General features: G+C 39.0%; 1 protein-coding gene across 1 annotated transcript; it reads right to left on the reverse strand.

Moving 5' to 3' along the window:
* Positions 1–206: 206 nt before the first annotated feature.
* Positions 207–2708, reverse strand: LOC137727870 (uncharacterized protein At4g06744-like). The gene is made up of 2 exons (XM_068466707.1): positions 1166–2708; positions 207–760 (listed from the first exon to the last, which is right to left on the reverse strand). The coding sequence occupies exons 1-2, from the start codon at positions 2610–2612 to the stop codon at positions 288–290; spliced, it is 1920 nt and encodes a 639-aa protein (XP_068322808.1). The 5' UTR covers positions 2613–2708; the 3' UTR covers positions 207–287.
* Between the last annotated feature and the right edge of the window lie 18973 nt (positions 2709–21681).

Genomic DNA, 21681 nt, shown 5'->3' on the forward strand with positions numbered 1-21681 from the left:
GCATCTGCTTAATATTTATTATTATTTTTTTTAAAGCGCATCTGCTTAATTAGGACTACGTAAATTACGTTACATTTCTCCATAAAATTATGAAGTAGATGCTTAATTTTATTTATTTATTTTTTGTTCTGAAAGCGCATCTGCTTAATTAGGACTACGTAAATTACGTTACATTTCTCCTTAAAATTATGAAGTAGCTGCAAACATTTAGAAATAAACTGTATATGCATAATTGCCAGAAAACTCATCATCACTCAGCTTTGATGAGTCCAATTCCGGCATGAAAATCAAAGCCTATGTGGTATAAGAGTACCATATGACAGTGGAGCTCGTGGCAGATGATCGGACTTCTTCTCATTTGAACCCGAATACGGCCTTTTACAAGGAATGTAAGTCATCTCCTTCTCGTTGGGACACTTTCTAGGCTTGGAGAAGAAAGTAGCACATTTCATTTTTGTTCTCTGATTTGGTTGGCCCAAAATGCAGTTCTTACTAACATCAAGTGTCTTTCTATCAACCAATTTCTTGCACTCTGGACCGATCGAGGTGAAATAGTTGTCTGCCAAAGAGAAGTTCCCCAGGGTAGACAACTTGCACACCATCTCAGGCACGGGTCCGTAGAACTGGTTCTTGGCTAAGTTTAGATACTCTATCTTGGCCAAGCAAGCAAACGAGGCTGGTATTGGGCCTGTTAAGAAGTTGGAACTTACATCGAACACGGTGGCCTGGTTTAGATACCCAATTTCGTATGGCAGACACCCTGTAAAGCGAAGTATTAAATATCGTTATCGAACAAAATCTACATATGACTAGTACAGTGCTTATACGTCATGGACATTCATATCACGACATATCAACAGAATATTGGTAATTAATTGGCACATTCTAACTATCTTTTTCCTACAAATTATATGGAATTAATGTAAAATTTTCTTTCTTTTAAATTAGGAATGAGACTCTTCCAGCTCAGAACATATTTTAACTTTAAGAAGAGTAATACCACTAAACTAAGAGTTAATTAGTTGATCCGTATCTAATTCTACAACGTTCCTTTCTTCTTCTTTTTTTTTTTTTTTTTTTTTTTGTCTTTTAACAAAAGAAATAAAGAGAGATAAGAGACTTAGACCGAATAAATTATGATGATATTATTGTTAGACCACCATACCTGAAAGTTTGTTCCCAAGGAAGAGAACTTCATAAAGGGTTTTGGATGCTTGGCCAATGCTTCTTGGGATCGGACCGGTGAAATAGTTGTTGGCAAAAGTGAAGTAATGGGCAGGTGAGGAGCCAAGATTGTCAGGGATCTGCTGAGTGAAATAGTTGTTGTTGAGGAAGAGCACATCAACTGCTAGTTCGAAGACTTTGGCTGGGACAGGACCGGTAAAGGAGTTGAACCGGAGGTCCAAAAATGTCAAATTTTTTGCTGTTAAAACTTCGTACGGAAACCCTCCAGTTAGCTTGTTGTTGCTGAGATCGAGCTCGTAGAAGTATCGAAGCATGGCAGGGCTTACCGGGGCTGAGCCTGTGAAGTTGTTGGAGTTTGCATGATAAAACACCAAGTCTGGTAACTCGTCAAGGAAGCCTTTGAGTGGAAGTATATTGTTGAAACCTGCGAACATAGCCCCGTTGATGTCTAAACCGGAGACTGCTCTCTGCTTGTAGACAGGATGAACGGCGCAGACGAAGCCCCTGTATTTGCAAACGTCTGTACCTCGCCATGTCTTTGTGATGCGCTTTGGGTCGAACTTGATTTTGGCTACGAACTTCTTGATCACATAGTAGGCAATTTTAATTCGCTCGCTTTCAAAGGGGCCGGGGGAAAGTGGCGGTGATTTTGGTTTTGGTGGAGTCTGTGGTTTTGGAGGCAGCGGTGGTGGCGGTGATGGAGGCCGCGGCAGTGGCGGTGATGGAGGCGGCGGTGGTGGCGGTGATTTTGGTTTTGGAGGCAGCGGTGGTGGCAGTGATGGAGGCGGCGGTGGTGGCCGCACTAGCGGTGGTGGCGGTGAGGGATGCAGCGGTGGTGGCGGTGATGGAGGCCGCGGCAGTGGCGGTGATGGAGGTGGCGGTGGTGGCGGTGATGGAGGCGGCGGTGGTGGCCGCACTAGCGGTGGTGGCGGTGAGGGATGCAGCGGTGGTGGCGGTGAGGGAGGCAGTGGTGGTGGCGGTGAAGGAGGTGGCGATGGTGGCAGCACTGGCGGTGGTGGCGATGGTGGCAGCACTGGCGGTGGTGGCGATGGTGGCAGCACTGGCGGTGGCGGCGGTGAGGGAGGCAGCACTGGCGGTGGTGGCGGTGAGGGAGGCAGTGGTGGTGGCGGTGAGGGAGGTGGCGATGGTGGCAGCACTGGCGGTGGTGGCGATGGTAGCAGCACTGGCGGTGGTGGCGGTGAGGGAGGCAGCGGTGGTGGCGGTGAGGGAGGCAGCGGTGGAGGGGGAGGAGGAGGTGGGCATGGAGGGGGAGGGGGAGGAGGACAGTCTTGGTATTCGGGGGAAGGAGGAGGAGGGCTGGCCGCACCTATGATTATCTCCGAGGCTTCAACCTTATAATGGTACGAACATAAATGCACCAACAATGTTGAGATCAAAAGTGAAGAAATGAAAGAGAAGGCACCCATGTCTCTTTGTTTAAGCTCAAGGAGTGAGGAGTGGCTAGAAATGGTGAGGAGGAAATAATTTTGTTTAAGCTCGAGGAGGGAGGAGCGGCTAGAAATAGTGAGGAGATAATAATAAATAATAAATAAATAAAAATATATTTAGTATGCTAAGGGGACTAAGAGGGAAGACTTGAGAAAGAATAGTCAATAGCCAAGGGCCCTGAGGAAACAGATAAAATTGGCCCCAAAAATGTTGTCAGAGGCCGAGAGTTGAGCTCTCATTGTCAGACAGACAGACACTATTGTTATCCATTATTGTTTGTCATTCACTATGATTCCTTGCATTATTTTTATATTTGCTTTATGAAGTGTATTGGTGCCTACCAATAGTTTTACTAGATTGGCCTTTACTAAAAAGATTTATACAAGTGATTGGAATCGGAGGAAAAATACACCACTTGAAGATTTATACAAGTGATAGGAATCGGAGGAAAAATACACCACTTGAAGATTAAGATCTACAACTTGTTTTGAATGGGAGTCACCTCATTTCACAAGGGGTTGGAGATTTCAACTTCTCATTTCCACACAAACAAAAATCCACCTTGACTTCCAAGTCCATGCCCGATGCCCTACAATGGTGCAATTTCTTTTAGAGGGTACCAAAAGCACTTCTGGATTGTTTTAACACATGATAGACAAGTGTCAATTTTGAGGGTTTAGGATAATACTTGCGTTTCCCAATAACTAAAAGGATAATACTTGCACTTCCTACCATGTAATATAAGCTCACTCTACCACTTGCAAATAACGTATATTTATCGTAAAAATTAAATTGAAATCGCTCAATTTCTAGCCTCTATTTGGAGATCATTCTTAAAAAAAAAAAAAAAAAAAAAAAAAAAAAAAAAAAAAATCATTTGAATCAGATATTATTTAGTTATCTAGAATATTTAGGACATGTTTTGCCCCCAATTGAAAATATAACATTATGAAACCCAATATGTCACTTGAATCAAAGATAATTGATGGGCAACAACTTCTAATATACAGATTAGATTATAGAAGTTGAGTCCGACTGTTTACTAGGAGAATACAAGTATGATTAATAGCCGTTAGGCTGAGGAGGGAAATCTAAATGTCCTTAATCGACCAAATAAATCCCAATTATGAAATAAACAAACCTGTAAAAACTTGACAGGTCCATCAGTTCAAAACCAATTTTTTGCCAAACTCACGATAGAGAAACATGTAACTTATAATACATTTAGGATGGTGTTATCTACACTCTTTTTTACATTTAGAATGGTGTTATCTTCTTTTTATTTATTTATTTATTATTATTATTTCAATTTATTTGATTTATCAGCTGAAAATTAAGAGAATATGAAAAAAGGAAAATAAGGTTAGCACCAACCTTTATTTAGTTTGAATACTTCAAGTGGTATTTCTCTTCACTTATAAGTGAAAAATTTTAGGTTTGATTCTATTAAAGGCGAATTTGAACCATATTATTATTAGTCTATTATGAGACTAAATTCACATTTTATTCTTTAATGTAAATAATATCGTGTTAAAAAAAATAAAAATTCAATCATTAAATGATATTTTTCATATTCATATTTTACGTGGCAAAGTAGCACCTTACTTGGGGCCTCTCCTGCAGTGCCTTTTACCTTTCAATCATGAAATGATATTATTCTTTTATGCAGTGCCTTTACCTTTTAACTTTGTAGTACAGTGTTTGCTTGGCAAAGTAGCACCTTACTTGGGGCCTCTCCTGCACACAATACAAAAGCAAAGTTCGACTTCCGCAAAAGAGGAAGTATATAATGTCAATGTTTAAGTGCTTTGCAAAGGATCGTTAAGGGTGCAGTTAGGTATCGTTTGATATGCAGACGGGACAGGATAGAACGGAACGGAACGGAACAGGACGGGACAGGATGGAACGGAACGGAACGGGAGCAAAGATGCCCTCGGATGGAAACGAGGAAGAAGAAGGAGACGGAGAGGTTATAATTTTGTGTTCCATGGATGTGGAACGAGTCGTTCCAGGGGGTGAGGTGGAACGAAAATTCACCCAAAACTCGTACCGGTGGAACAACTCGTTCCATCCGTTTTAGGCGCACCAAACGTGGGACGAAACGTTTTGTTCCACTCTGTTCCGTCCCGTCCCACGTACCAAACGGTACTTTAGGGCTGGATTCAATTCAAATTGGTTCGGTTTTTTGTCAAAATTGAAATTGAACCGAAATTTCGATTCGATTTGGTTCATTTTTCTTCAGTTCGGTTTCAAATTTTTTATTTTTTATTTTTCAAAAAATGAAAAAAAAATTGAAATCTTAAAACATTGATGGCAAGTCTTTCCTCTAACTGGGTTATAAATCCGCTTTCCATCTTTTCCATAACCATCCACAAACATAGTCCAGGTCTTATCAGTGTTGCCCAACAGCTTCTCATCCGTGTAAATCTCCGGCCTATCACCCTCGTCCAGCATTATACCTTTCATGTACGAAGCCTCATCCTTCCTCGACACATGCACGTCTGCGTAGCTCACTGGTGTCGCATTCTTCAATCTGAACCCATAAACCAAATCATGAAAAAAGCAAAAGAAATCAACTTTAACAAAATTGAAGTAAATGAGAACTCAATCCACATTCTCCAAAATCAAGTACCAAAACGCATGCACAATCAGATCAGCTCCAAACCAACCACAATCACAGACCTGGTCGAATAAAGATTCAATCTTTAAACCAAAAACGAGTGTAATTTTTCAAAATTTGAGAACCCATCAAACATTCAAAACCAGAAACAGTAAAAAATCCACTAGAATCAGAGACCCATTTGGTTAAATATTCTAATTTCTAAGGGCAAATAATGCTCATAATCCAAGAAGTTAACAGAGGGCATGGAACGATTACCTAGAAGAACGACGAGTGGATCCTACTGACCGAATGGAAGGGGGTCCAAACGGCGTCGTACTTCGGCCGGAATAGCTCTTAGTTAATCTACTCGACTGAATGTTAGATTTCGCGGTTTTCTCTGATTCGATCTTCTCTGGACTGCTCGTACAGAGACTTGGGGGTTTGGAGAAAGAGAGGAAGAAACTAAGAAAGCAGAGCATGGAGGTGCAATAATTTGAAGGTGGGAGAGAGAGAGGCTGGGAAGTCAGTTGAAAGGGGAGATGGAATGGGAGTAAATGTCTAGGGTTTTGGGTTTAAAAATCTTATAAAGAATTAAAGATACAGAATTACTATAAATATTTTACGTTTGTTGTCAAGTTGGCTGAAGCAAACACTCTTAACTTGAAGGTCAGGTCTTTCGAACACCTGGCCTCCAGATTTTGAGAATTTGTTACAAATTTATATAATTAATATATCTTAAATAATTAAATAAATAAATAAAAATTGGTTCGGTCCGGTCTGGTCCGGTTTCTAGACCACCAAAATTGAAATTGAACCAATCTATTTTGTTTCGAAATTTTTCAGCTTCGGTTCGGTGTTCGGCTCGATTTTTTTTGGTTTTTGGTTTTTTTAACCCACCCCTATGTGGAATGCCATGAGAGAAGCTCCAACGGGGCAACTACTCGAGGGACAGGATGCGGAACAGGGCCTGATTGCCCGAGGGAGGAAGTTCAGCGTTGGCTGGCGAGCGAGCCCGAGCAAGCTCGAGCTCCAGGCTCGTGGATTCGTGCTGGCCCGAGCGCCCGAAGGCTGTCTGACGTGGGCTGACGTTAGGGCGACGTCAACCACGTTATTAAGGCACCCACCGGCCTTGACGCCACCACTTCCGATCTTCTCACTGATGTTGGCATCCCTCCATCTCCTCTTTCTTTGTCTCCGTTTGCTTCTCCATCCTCCTCTGTTTCATCTCAAACAATCGCCGCTGACGACAACAATGAAGTGGCGGTGGCGGCCAAAGTGGCACTGAAGCAATTCTGGCACATGTTGTTGTTGGAGGGATTGTCGGTGACACTGCAGCTATTGACGCAATGCGTTAGCGTTTCGAGGACCTTGAACTCCGTCTCTTCCTTCTCCGCTTTCTGTGCCATTTTTTCATTCAAATTTTGAACAATCGAGAGATGGATCTCTGTCGTCTTCTCTTTTTTTTTTTTTTTTTTTTTTTTTCTGTTTTTTCAGAGATATCGTTTGGACCCAAAATTACACAATCGGCCCGAATGATTGAGGCTATTAAGTGAATGAAGTTCTAAGCCATTAGGTGTCTGAGTCAGGATAATTTTAGTTATTGTTAAGGAATAATGTTGTGATTTTTATCATAATAATTATCTCTTAATAATATATTGAATTATCTAGAGCACAGTTGGGTGATAAAGTCATGGTGATTTGATACGATGCCGTGTGAATTAATACTAGTGCAATCTCGCGGATAGATGGCATGATTATCATGAATGAAGTTAGGAGTAAGGTAGATTATCTTCCATGCATTTAAACAAATACAATGGAGATAAAGATGAGATTGATAGGAGCATATTCATGCGACTTAAATGGCTTGTTCTCGTGCATTTACGTTATGTTTCTTTAGTTATTTTAGTACTTTAAGCTATTTTCGTGTGTTTGTAGGTCCAAAGGGCTAAAGGAGCAAAAAGATGCATTTTGGAGACTTTTGGAGCACTTTTGGGCTAAGGATGGATAGCTTATGCTTGGAGCCAAAGTGTTGGACGAAATTGAAGACCTAATTGAAGACCAAAGTGTTGGAACCTTGTTCCCTTTAGTTTTAGGACATTTAAACCTTTCCTAATCCCATTCATCAACACATGCATCCACATGCATTCACCCTTTAAACCATTAAATCCACATGCTTTCCTATTCAATTAAATCAGCCATTCCACATGCATATTCAACCTAGCTGTCATTGCACATGCATTCACTCTTTAATTCACATGCATTTACTCTTTAATTCACATGCAAATCATCCCATTCCATCTCCCATTTCAGATTGCATTCCATAATCATTCACTCACCACAAACATTCCACATGCATTCATCAACATACCTAGTTGTCACTCACATGCATTTCCTTCATCATTTCCAACCCACCTGTCCCTTTAATCATTCAAACATACACCCATTCACCACCAGAAATCATCCTTGTCGTGAGTTCCCATCAGATTTCCATCATATTCACATGCATTCCATCCTTTAAAACATTGCACATGCACTCCCTTTAATTAATTAAGCCACATGCACTCCCATCCATTTCATCATTGCAGCCAACACATGCTTTCACATGCATTTTCAGATTGTCCCCTTGCACATGCAGCCACATATTCATTGCACATGCAATTCCAACCCACATGCATCCTTTAATCATTCAAACATGCAGCCGCATTCCCTCCTAGCTGTCATGTTCCCCCCATTTCATCTATAAATAAGCATCCATTGCATTCATTCTCATTCACTCTTCCATATTCCAGAAATTCTTCAAAACCTCTCCACACCCTTGCAGCAGCCACCAAAACACTTTTCTCCTCCATTGCAGCCACTCCAACCACTCCCCAAACCATTCACACCATCAAACTATCCTTAGACCTTGTGCTACAACGAAGAGGAAGATAAGAGGGCCTAAACGTTCATACAATTCAAGTTTGAGTTGTTGGAATGTTTAGGTGTTTCTTTGATTTCAATGTCTAATTTCAATACTCTTTGTTTTGTACGAATGAGGAATGGAAGAGAAGAGGGCCTAAACGTTCATACAATTCAAGTTTGAGTTGTTGGAATGTTTAGGTGTTTCTTTGATTCCAATGTTTAAATTCAACTAAACCCCCCTTGGCTAGGGGGGAATTCGAAATATATGTTTATGCTTGCATTTTGATTTGATTACTTCTAATTGCGTTTCATAAGTTGTGGATTCAATTCGTTTAACTGTTTGATTGATAACTTATTTATGTATGTTTATTGAGAGTGCACACTTAATTTTCATGCATGAATATGACGCTAGAATATAAGTGAGTTTCACCTAATAGTTACGAACTTATATTCACAAGTAGTGGAGGTTGCTTATAAACAATCGCGTTAAACGAATTCTTGGCATAAGTTTCATGCGTATTCCATAGTAACGAATGCCTCGTCAACACTTATAATTTTCATAGACCGTAATGATTCTTGCTTGTATCTCTATTATGCAATCATGTAGTGGACTTGTGGGGAATGTTTTGGGTTGTCGTATGCAATCATCCAATTCAATAACGTTAGGAAGATTTGAAAGTTAATTTAAGCGGACCTAATTAACTTGGAGTGTTGAGAATTAATGATTTATTGAAATGCAATTGGAAATCATTTTATTATGCAAGTGTAACATGTGTGGAGATGAACCCCTTAGCTATTCTATCATCCATTCATTCCATTTTATCATTTTCATATTTACATTCTGTTTTAATTAGAATTTGTTCATTTATTTTAATTTCGTCCAAAACTCAATCCCCCTTTACTTTATTGTCCAATTTAGTTAGAAAGTATCTTAGTTTATGTTTCTAAGTGTTTTGATTCAATTTATTACACAAATTCGTCCAAATTCACCAAAGTGCTCAAAACTGCCCAGAAAGTGATTTTAAGGCAGTTTTGAGTGTTTTGGGTGATGTTTGAGTCTTTTGATTTGTTTTAGTGTTTTAAAGTTTAGTTTTGCATTCCTTGAGTCTAGTATAGTGTTTCATATTGTTATTTTACGTTTTTGAGTCAAATCCAAGTGGTTAACAATCCATCCTAATCCCCGGTCCAGAACGATCCCTACTTATACTTATACTACAATTTGACAAAAAGAGGGTTTAATTTGTGTGCGTATAAATCACGCATCAAATTTTGGCGCCGTTGCCGGGGATTAGCAAATTTGCTAATCTCTTGGATTGTTCGTTTCTGTTATGTATTTTAGTTTTAGTTTTTGATTTGTGTTTTATTTGTTGAATTCAAGTACTAGAGAAGAACAACATGGCACTTGATAATGCTTCTCTTTTGTCACAGCTCATGGAACGGTCCCAAATGCAAAGCGTTGATATATTTGATCTTCAATCAAGGAATAACGTGTTTTCCAATACTTACAATTCAGATTGGAGTGATCATTCAAACTCTATGTGGTGGGAAGCTCAACATGTTCAAGAAGAAGGATATTGGCAGCCACCACAACCTCATATTCAATATGCCCAACCAAATTCAAGTTCGTCAATAGATTATAATCAAAAGCTTAATGAATTAATTTGTTTGGTGCAGGGCTCACAAAATCAAGAGAATGAGGCTCAACAAGAAGGATATTGGCAGCCATATGAGGAGTTCTATTCAATGCCTATGCAGACACCACAAAGGTTGGACCTCTTGGAAAAGCAAATTGGGCAGATCGCGGAGTTCGTAGGACAGTTTCGAGACCAAGGCGAACTCCCTAGTTCAACCATTGAAAACTCGAAGGAAGATTTTGAAATCCATAATGCTATCACTTTGGGAAGTGTCATGGAGGTTGGAGCTGACCTAAAAATGTCCAAACATAGCCTAGAAGTGGATGAGGAGTTGCAATTTGAGGAAGAGGAATACACCCAACCCACGGCAAGGGTGGAAACTGATAGGAGCATATTCATGCGACTTAAATGGCTTGTTCTCGTGCATTTACGTTATGTTTCTTTAGTTATTTTAGTCCTTTATGCTTCTTTTGTGTGTTTTCAGGTTCTAAGGGCAAAGTATGCAAAAGGATGCCTTTTGGAGCCTTTTGGAGCAAATTAGAGATTGGAATGGATATCATATGCTTGGAGCCAAGAGGATGGACGAAATTGAAGGATTCCTAATCCATTGCAGCCACATGCACATTCAATCATTCACACCAAAACCTTGCACATGCTTTCCCATTTCATTATTCATTCACTTTGCAGCCACCATTCACTCTTTAATCCACATGCATTCATCATCATTCACCCTAGCTTTAATTCACATGCAAACACATTCATTTTCAGCACCAAACACCATCATTGACATGCACTCCCAGTTTCTCCCAAAACATTGCACATGCATTCATAATCATTCACACCTTGCAGCCACTCCACATGCATTCCCTCTTTAATCCACATGCTCTCCCATTTCAGATTGCATTCCCACTCACCACAAATCAGCCACATGCATTTTGCCTTTCATCATTGCATCACAAATCAGCCACATGCACTTTTCCTTTCATCATTGCACCACAAATCAGCCACATGCACATTCACCCCTTTCCCCACCTATAAATAAGCATCCATTGCAGCCACAAAACTGATTCCCATATTCAGAAATTCTCATTCACTCTTCCATATTCCAGAAATTCGTCAAAACCTCTCCACACCCTTGCAGCAGCCACCAAAACACTTTTCTCCTCCATTGCAGCCACTCCAACCACTCTGATAGGAGCATATTCATGCGACTTAAATAGCTTGTTCTCGTGCATTTGCGTTATGTTTCTTTAGTTATTTTAGTACTTTAAGCTATTTTCGTGTGTTTGTAGGTCCAAAGGGCTAAAGGAGCAAAAAGATGCATTTTGGAGACTTTTGGAGCACTTTTGGGCTAAGGACGGATAGCTTATGCTTGAAGCCAAAGTGTTGGACGAAATTGAAGACCTAATTAAAGACCAAAGTGTTGGAACCTTGTTCCCTTTAGTTTTAGGACATTTAAACCTTTCCTTTATCCTTAGCTGTGCATAACATTCCAACATTCCACACTCCCACTTATCACACACCACATATCACTTACTGATAGGAGCATATTCATGCGACTTAAATGGCTTGTTCTCGTGCATTTACGTTATGTTTCTTTAGTTGTTTTAGTCCTTTATGCTTCTTTTGTGTGTTTTCAGGTTCTAAGGGCAAAGTATGCAAAAGGATGCCTTTTGGAGCCTTTTGGAGCAAATTAGAGATTGGAATGGATATCATATGCTTGGAGCCAAGAGGATGGACGAAATTGAAGGATTCCTAATCCATTGCAGCCACATGCACATTCAATCATTCACACCAAAACCTTGCACATGCTTTCCCATTTCATTATTCATTCACTTTGCAGCTACCATTCACTCTTTAATCCACATGCATTCATCATCATTCACCCTAGCTTTAATTCACATGCAAACACATCTCATTTTCATACACAACACTCCACAAACACTTCCATCTTCTCCCTAGCCGTGAGTCTCTCCATTTTCTGCACCATTTCCTTCCCTTTCTCCTCCATTTCTTCCATTTCCATAATCCCCCAATCCATTCAACACACCAACAACATCCCTTAGTCCTTGTGCTACAACGAAGACGAAGAGAAGAAGGCCTAAACGTTCATACAATTCACGTTTGAGTTGTTGGAATGTTTACGCGTTTCTTTGATTTCAATGTTTAAATTCAAATCTCTTTGTTTTGTAATATGAGGAATGGAAGAGAAGAGTGCCTAAACGTTCATACAATTCAAGTTTGAGTTGTTGGAATGTTTAGGTGTTTCTTTGATTTCAAAGTTATGAGAAACTAAACCCTTTTTGGCTAGGGGTGATTTCAATACCATGATTATTTATGTGATATAAATTGATGAATTCCGGTTATGAACTCTTGATTCGTGAATGCAATTGGCTTAACTATTTGATGATTAACTTATTTGTGTTTGTTGATTGAGGGTCGATACTTAATTAGCATGCATGAATATGTGGCTAAAGTTTAAGAAGGTTTCACATAATCGTTACTAACTTATACTTGAAAGTAGTGAAGGTCGCTTGTCACGATCGCGTTAAGTTTAATTCCTAGCATGAGTAACATGATGTCATAGTTGCAAATGCTTTGTCAATGCTTATGGTTTTCATTATTCTTAATGATCTTCGATTGTATCTCTATTATGATGGCATGTAGGGAACTTTTGAGAATGTTTTGGGTTGTCGAATGATGCCATCCAATCCAATAATATAAGGAAAATCTGAGGGTTAACTAGTGATGTCACGGTTAATTTGGGGCATTGTCGTTCATAATTCAATGAAGGAATAACTGGAAATTGATTCATATGCATAAATATCATGTGTAGAGAAAGAACCCTTAGCTAGCTTCCCATCCATTCATTTCCGTCAAATCCATATTTACAATTTGTTTTGTTTCCAAGTATTCATTTTAGTTTAAATTCGTCCAAATCCAATTCCCCCCTATTTCGTTGAAATCTTAGTCTTAATCTTTCTTATTTTTAGTTTTGCTTTCTGCGAGCATTAAATAGTGTTTTATATTGTGTTTTTATGTTTTTAAGTCAATTTAGAAGGTTTTAGCAAGCCCTCCTAATCCCCGGTCTAGAACGATCCCTCACTTATCCATTCTACTACAATTGTCAAACGAGGGTTTAATTTGAGTGTCAAGTAAATTCTCACATCAAATTTTGGCGCCGTTGCCGGGGATTAGCAACTTTGCTAATCCCTTGGTTCTTTTCTTTTTTTTTTGGTTTAGTTGTTTTCGTTTTAGTTTCTAACTTAGTGTTGTTTTCTTTGTTTGTTGTTACTTTTGATATTTGATTTAGTTCTCTTTCTTTGATTTTAGGTACTAGAGAAGTAAGATATGGATTTTGCTAGCATTCAAGCTCAATTGGCAAATCTTACTTCTAAATTGTTGTCGTATGCCGAAAGGACCACAATGCAGAGTGTCCCTACATTTGGTGCTTCATATAGGCAAGGATTTCAAGCCAATCAATGTCCACAAAGAGATTGGAGGGATCATTCAAACTCTATATGGTGGGAAGATCAACAAGTTCAACGTGAAGCATATTGGCAACCATATGAGGAGTTCTATTCAAGACCTATGCAGCCACCACAACTTCATATGCAATATGCTCAATTAAATTCAAGTTCGCCAATAGATTATATTCAAATTCTTAATGAAATAAATTCTTTGGTGCAGGGGTCACAAAATCAAGCCAAGGAGGCTCAACAAGAAGCATATTGGCAACCATATGAGGAGTTCAATACAACACCTATGCAGCCACCACAACCTCCCCCACAACAATTCCAATCAAGTTCAAGTATGTCCATGGATAATGATAAAAATTTTCAATTACTAACCTCTTTGACGCAGGACGAACAAAATCAAGACAAGAAGTTGGGTAAATTGGACGAGCAATTTGGGCAGATTATGGAGTTCATGAAACAAATTCAAGAGCAAAGTGAACTTTCCAACTCAACTATTGAAAACTCGAAGGAAGATTTTGAAATCCATAATGCTATCACTTTGGGAAGTGCTATGGAGGTTGGAGCTGACCTAAAAATGTCCAAACATAGCCTAGAAGTGGATGAAGAGCTGCTAATTGAGGAGGAGGAAGAAGACATGCACACGGCAAGGGTAGAACAACCCTTGCCGCAGCCCCCTAAGCCCTCTAAACCACCCACCACCAGTAAGGACGTCCCAATTCCATGTTATTCTAATGTTATTCCACCCAATGTCCCTTTTCCTAGCAGGTTTTTGATTCCCAACCAAGAAGAGAGTAAAAAGGACATCGTGGAAGCCTTCCCAAAGGAGCAAAATGCTATTCAAATTCTTGGTGCAACACAGCAAGTTTTAGATGGTGTTGAATTCTTCAAAGGACTTTGTACACCAAGAAGAATGATTCAAGAGAAGGTAGTGGCTGGAGAAGATGTAGAAGGCATCAAAGAGGACATATTTGAAACCACAATTCCCAAGGAAGTTGGATTTTATGACACGGGACAAGTCATAACTTTCGAAGGGGTGTTTATTCTGGAGTTCATTTTGGAGCACACAGGTAAGCCGCGTCCCCGAATTTCAATTTTCTTTTATACTAACATGTGGTTAATGATTCAGGCACCCAATCTGGAATTTAAACTATTACCGGATCATTTCAAGTATCACCGCCCATTCAAAGATAAATTCCATGCCGTTTGATTTTATTTATGTAAAAAAAAAAAAAAAAAAAAAAAAAAAAAGATACTAAACATGGAGAAAGGTGGAGCTTCACAAAGGTTGTTTACGTGAAGCCCCACTACGAGGCGCAGAAGCGGAAGGCGCAGAAGCGGGAGGCATCGGAGCGGAAGCCATCGGAGCGGGAGGCATCGGAGCTAGAGCATTCCAGGCCTCAATACTTGGCCAAGCGCTGGATGACCCAGGAAAAAGGTGCCTCTGGAGATAAGACGCAAGCCTTTGACGGTCATTGTGAATTCGACCCTCAGATTCTTGCAGCTCATCAAGCTTCCTCTTCATGCCCGCCGAATAGTTATTTGCAAGCACATGCAAACTTCTATTCTCGTACTTAAGCTGTTTGATTTCCTGCTTAAGACTTTCCACCTCTGCCATCAACGATTCCACTTGGCGGGACCGAGCAAGCAAGCGTTGGCCCATGTTGGACACAGAGCTCGCACACTGAACACTAAGTACGAGGGACTCTTGAACGGCCAACTCATCGGACCGTCCTGACAGCAGCCTACTATCTTTTGGAGTGAGGAGGTTCCTAGCTACTATTGTAGCTGTTGTGGCGTCCTGCATCACAGAGTCTTCACCTGAAAGAGGACCGTTAGAAGATAAAAAAGAAGGACGCCATACATTACCTTGACGGGGCGCAACCGGATCGCTGCTGAGACTCAAATCTAAGCTAAGGTTCGATGAGTTTGCCATTTTTTTCAAAAGTGTTCAAAGAGAATGGGTGGATGAAGTTAAATTTCGAAGGGCCGGAGACGATTTTCAAGAATGGGAGATCTTCAGAGTGTGTATGTTGGCGGTGATCGATAGCTCTATAAAAAGCCAAGGCGACGCGTCCACCGGTTCAAAGAGCCGAATTTTCCGGCGTAAGTTAGGCGACGCTCCCTCGGCTTTTCAGAAAACGCGTTCAACTTTGTCAAAAGATTTCTGACAAAGCTGAAAACACGTGGAGGCCATCATCGCAACTACACATCTTTAGCCGACAAGCGCAAAGTTCGGCGACGCTTTCTTTGCTTTTCAGAAAACGCGTGCAGCTTTGTCAAAAGGAGCCGCATCCGCACTACTACGTGTCGTTCAGAAAGCAAAGGGGCGTCGTTCAGAAATCGAAGGGGCGCCTGCTCAGAAATCGAAGGGGCGCCTGCTCAGAAATCGAAGAGGCGTATTCAAAGATCGAAGAGGCGCCACTATTTCAAAAAGCCGGAATTGCGGGATCAAAACGTTTGTCGACAAGGGTAAAAAGTACCACCACTTGATATTATCTCTATATATGTCGACCTTCGTCTTTTATGGCAGGGCAAACCTGAAGAAAATGCCCAACTCTCCCTCACCTCTGAGGGCGCACTCCCAGCAAAGCCTTTCGAAATACTCAATTCTTTCTTCTTCCCCAAAGATGATACCAGATGCCTGGAGTACAGATGACCCAGGAGGAAACAGCACAACAAATACATGTGCTGATTCATTCACCGCTTCTTCAAAAGCAAAGGTATCTCATATCATCAAGGTCAAAAGCAAAAGTATCTCATATCATGCTCTTTCCCTGTCTTTTTCTTTGTCCTTGTTCTTACTCGCATGGCAAAGTAAAAGAAGCAATCAGCCGGCACTTGGAGTCAGTCTTCCGATCTGGAGCCAACTGCCTGGAATCTATTCCTGATTGCTTACCTAGCGTTGCTCTCGAGTAGTCATCTTCAACGGTTGATACACTTCCAGAGAAGGGACCACTTCTGCAAAGGGGAGCGAGTAAGGCAAGTGAAAATGATACATTGAAGCATGTGGAGACAAACTTAGGCTGAGTTATCCTCCAACCCTTTTCAATACGAATTGGAAAGATTGAACAAAGAAACAGACCAAATGAGTAAGCTCAGACCTTCGGAGGAGACCAAAAGAACCATCCTGCTGCCCAGTTCAAGAAGTAGCACAAAGGAAAATCAACGATGGGCAAAAAAACCAGTTCAAGAGTAAGCCTATGGAATCACAAAGATCAAAGCCTCAATGCAATTACCAAGGAGAAGATGGAATTTACACTCTATAACCAGATTTGCGTCTCTAAACTCTTCTCTTTGTTAATTACATTATGCCATGTTTAATATGTTTAGTTGCTTTTTGTGTGTTTACTTATGTTTTGTGTGAATCTATGCTTAAAACATTGAGGACAATGTTTGATTTAAGTGTGGGGGGGGTAACTAAACTAAAGTGTTTTGATAACTAAACTAAAGTGTTTTGATGCAAATTCGTAGGGTTTTATCCACCATAACTTCTAATGTTGTTCCTTGCTGTTTTAAGGTGTTTTTAAGTTGTTTTAGAGTGTTTTAGTGTGTTTTGTTTTATAATTCGAAAATCCCATAAAAATTTGAAAAATTGTTTTGAAAAACCCAAAAAGAGTTGTTTTAAAAGTCGTTTTTGTGTGTTTGTGTCTTAGGGTACCTTCCAACACAATGATAAGGATTTGGTTTATAATTGCATGACGGTTAGAAAGAGTTATAAACATAGAGAAAAGTTTGATTTACTGTTGGTATATGCTTGGTTATGGTTGTAATGTATGACTTCACATGCAGTCATAAAAGAAAAATTCGTTTTTGTAACATGCTTGAAGGAAGAAACTCAAACAAACGCTACATCCCTGTGAGACTCGAGCCATTACTTTCTTTGGAGAGTTATTTTCTGTGATTCTTTATTTTCTAAAGTTGTTGCATGATCTCATTATTCCTTGCTTGGTTGCTACTTAGAATGCAATTGTATCATGATAGAACTAAATGCTAGAACTCATGCCCATTTCATTCAAAGCATGTTATTGATTTGCATAACACATATTCAAGAAGAAGTTGTGTAGTGACCACCACCATAGCCAAATAGCCTTACTTCCCATACTTCGTATATGTTGTAAGTTTTAACCCCGTTGAGCCTTGTTTAGCCTTTATTCTTTGTTTACCCACATTTTCCTCACCTAGCCTAGTTTAGGACAATCCCCACCTTTGTTCTTAAAAGATAGTGAGCATGACTTAATTGAATTCCTTTTGAGTTACATTATGAAAGAAAATAAGTGTGGGGGAGAGAATGTTTAAGTGTTGATGTTTTGAGATTCAAAAGAAAAGAAAAAAAAAAAAAAAAAAAAAAAAAAAAAAAAAAAAAAGAGAAAAGAAAAAAAATGAAAGAATAAGTGATTGAAGAAAGGTTCCAAAACACCAATTCTGGGTGTAAATTGTCTAAATTCTCCCTTTTTGTTCAAAAGTTGAGTTTTCATTCAAAAGTGAATTCTAAGTTGATTCAAATGCTTTGCTCACTATTTCTTTAAAAACCTTTGTTTTCCATATCCCTTCTTTGTTATCCACATACCCCAAGCCCCGTTACAACCCTTGACTTCTATCTTGAGTGTTGTGTATTTCAATTTGTGGAGTTTGAACTTGGTATGAGCTTATGGTATCACTGGTTCTCGCGTCTAAATAGTAGCATTCCATTCATGAGATCATATCTAAACATGCTTATTAACTCCAGAAATTGCTTCCTTTGAAATACATATATGTGAGTGTTTGTTTTTATGATTACATCAATCTTCTCACATATAACTAGTTTAGGGTGTGTAGTCAGAAAATCTTTGTGAAAAACGAGAGCATATCTTGTAAGGATTTGAGCAAATTCTCTAAGGCATGTTACTACATTCAAAACATGGTTTTAAATGCTTAATTGTGAAATAGTATGTGGTGACTATGATTAAGAATGTATTCAAGTGTGAAGATGACTAAAATCTATGGGAATAATGATTTTTAACTTGTCTTGTGCATTGGAAATCCGTGAGACGATTGTTGGAAGGTGTAGGTTGTGTTTTGTTCGTTTTGTCTAGTTTCGTGTTCTTTTGTTTTGTTTTGCTCAAGGACTAGCAAAAGATAAGTGTGGGGGTATTTGATAGGAGCATATTCATGCGACTTAAATAGCTTGTTCTCGTGCATTTACGTTATGTTTCTTTAGTTATTTTAGTACTTTAAGCTATTTTCGTGTGTTTGTAGGTCCAAAGGGCTAAAGGAGCAAAAAGATGCATTTTGGAGACTTTTGGAGCACTTTTGGGCTAAGGACGGATAGCTTATGCTTGAAGCCAAAGTGTTGGACGAAATTGAAGACCTAATTAAAGACCAAAGTGTTGGAACCTTGTTCCCTTTAGTTTTAGGACATTTAAACCTTTCCTTTATCCTTAGCCGTGCATAACATTCCAACATTCCACACTCCCACTTATCACACACCACATATCACTTACTGATAGGAGCATATTCATGCGACTTAAATGGCTTGTTCTCGTGCATTTACGTTATGTTTCTTTAGTTGTTTTAGTCCTTTATGCTTCTTTTGTGTGTTTTCAGGTTCTAAGGGCAAAGTATGCAAAAGGATGCCTTTTGGAGCCTTTTGGAGCAAATTAGAGATTGGAATGGATATCATATGCTTGGAGCCAAGAGGATGGACGAAATTGAAGGATTCCTAATCCATTGCAGCCACATGCACATTCAATCATTCACACCAAAACCTTGCACATGCTTTCCCATTTCATTATTCATTCACTTTGCAGCCACCATTCACTCTTTAATCCACATGCATTCATCATCATTCACCCTAGCTTTAATTCACATGCAAACACATCTCATTTTCATACACAACACTCCACAAACACTTCCATCTTCTCCCTAGCCGTGAGTCTCTCCATTTTCTGCACCATTTCCTTCCCTTTCTCCTCCATTTCTTCCATTTCCATAATCCCCCAATCCATTCAACACACCAACAACATCCCTTAGTCCTTGTGCTACAACGAAGACGAAGAGAAGAAGGCCTAAACGTTCATACAATTCACGTTTGAGTTGTTGGAATGTTTACGCGTTTCTTTGATTTCAATGTTTAAATTCAATTCTCTTTGTTTTGTAATATGAGGAATGGAAGAGAAGAGTGCCTAAACGTTCATACAATTCAAGTTTGAGTTGTTGGAATGTTTAGGTGTTTCTTTGATTTCAAAGTTATGAGAAACTAAACCCTTTTTGGCTAGGGGTGATTTCAATACCATGATTATTTATGTGATATGAATTGATGAATTCCGGTTATGAACTCTTGATTCGTGAATGCAATTGGCTTAACTATTTGATGATTAACTTATTTGTGTTTGTTGATTGAGGGTCGATACTTAATTAGCATGCATGAATATGTGGCTAAAGTTTAAGAAGGTTTCACATAATCGTTACTAACTTATACTTGAAAGTAGTGAAGGTCGCTTGTCACGATCGCGTTAAGTTTAATTCCTAGCATGAGTAACATGATGTCATAGTTGCAAATGCTTTGTCAATGCTTATGGTTTTCATTATTCTTAATGATCTTCGATTGTATCTCTATTATGATGACATGTAGGGAACTTTTGAGAATGTTTTGGGTTGTCGAATGATGCCATCCAATCCAATAATATAAGGAAAATCTGAGGGTTAACTAGTGATGTCACGGTTAATTTGGGGCATTGTCGTTCATAATTCAATGAAGGAATAACTGGAAATTGATTCATATGCATAAATATCATGTGTAGAGAAAGAACCCTTAGCTAGCTTCCCATCCATTCATTTCCGTCAAATCCATATTTACAATTTGTTTTGTTTCCAAGTATTCATTTTAGTTTAAATTCGTCCAAATCCAATTCCCCCCTATTTCGTTGAAATCTTAGTCTTAATCTTTCTTATTTTTAGTTTTGCTTCCTGCGAGCATTAAATAGTGTTTTATATTGTGTTTTTATGTTTTTAAGTCAATTTAGAAGGTTTTAGCAAGCCCTCCTAATCCCCGGTCTAGAACGATCCCTCACTTATCCATTCTACTACAATTGTCAAACGAGGGTTTAATTTGAGTGTCAAGTAAATTCTCACATCACACTCCCCAAACCATTCACACCATCAAATTATCCTTAGACCTTGTGCTACAACGAAGAGGAAGATAAGAGGGCCTAAACGTTCATACAATTCAAGTTTGAGTTGTTGGAATGTTTAGGTGTTTCTTTGATTTCAATGTTTAATTTCAATACTCTTTGTTTTGTACGAATGAGGAATGGAAGAGAAGAGGGCCTAAACGTTCATACAATTCAAGTTTGAGTTGTTGGAATGTTTAGGTGTTTCTTTGATTCCAATGTTTAAATTCAACTAAACCCCCTTTGGCTAGGGGGGAATTCGAAATATATGTTTATGCTTGCATTTTGATTTGATTACTTCTAATTGCGTTTCATAAGTTGTGGATTCAATTCGTTTAACTGTTTGATTGATAATTTATTTATGTATGTTTATTGAGAGTGCACACTTAATTTTCATGCATGAATATGACGCTAGAATATAAGTGAGTTTCACCTAATAGTTACGAACTTATATTCACAAGTAGTGGAGGTTGCTTATAAACAATCGCGTTAAACGAATTCTTGGCATAAGTTTCATGCGTATTCCATAGTAACGAATGCCTCGTCAATGTTTATGATTTCCGTTGAACTTAATGATCTTTGTTGAATGTCTCTATCATGCGTATTCCATAGTTAGGGACTTTGATTAGGAATAATTTGGTTGTAATGCGTATTCCATTCAATCCAATGAATCTAGGGAAATCTGAAAGTTAATTTAAGCGGACCTAATTAACTTGGAGCATTGAGAATTCATGGTTTGTTGAAATGCAATTGGAAATCGTTTTATTATGCAAGTGTAACATGTATGGAGATGAACCCCTTAGTTATTCTATCATCCATTCCTTCCATTTCATCAATTTCGTTTTTACAATCTGTTTTGATTTACAATCTGTGCATTTAGTTTAATTTTGTCCAAAACCTCAATCCCCCTTTACTTTATTGTCCAAATTAGTTAGAAAGTGTCTTAGTTTGTGTTTCTAAGTGTTTTGAATCAATTTATTTCCAAAATTCGTCCAAAGTACTCAAAGTGCTCAAAACTGCCCAGAAAGTGTTTTTTAGGCAGTTTTGAGTGTTTTGGGTGTTGTTTGAGTCTTTCGGTTTGTTTTAGTGTTTTAAAGTTTAGTTTTGCATTCTTTGAGTCTAGTATAGTGTTTTATATTGTGTTTTTACGTTTTTGAGTCAATTCCAAGTGATTAACAATCCCTCCTAATCCCCGGTCCAGAACGATCCCTACTTACATACTTACTACAATTTGACGAAAAGAGGGTTTAATTTGTGTGCGTATAAATCTCGCATCAGAAACA

This window comes from Pyrus communis, chromosome 3 (assembly GCF_963583255.1).
Source record: "Pyrus communis chromosome 3, drPyrComm1.1, whole genome shotgun sequence".
NCBI lineage: Eukaryota > Viridiplantae > Streptophyta > Magnoliopsida > Rosales > Rosaceae > Pyrus > Pyrus communis.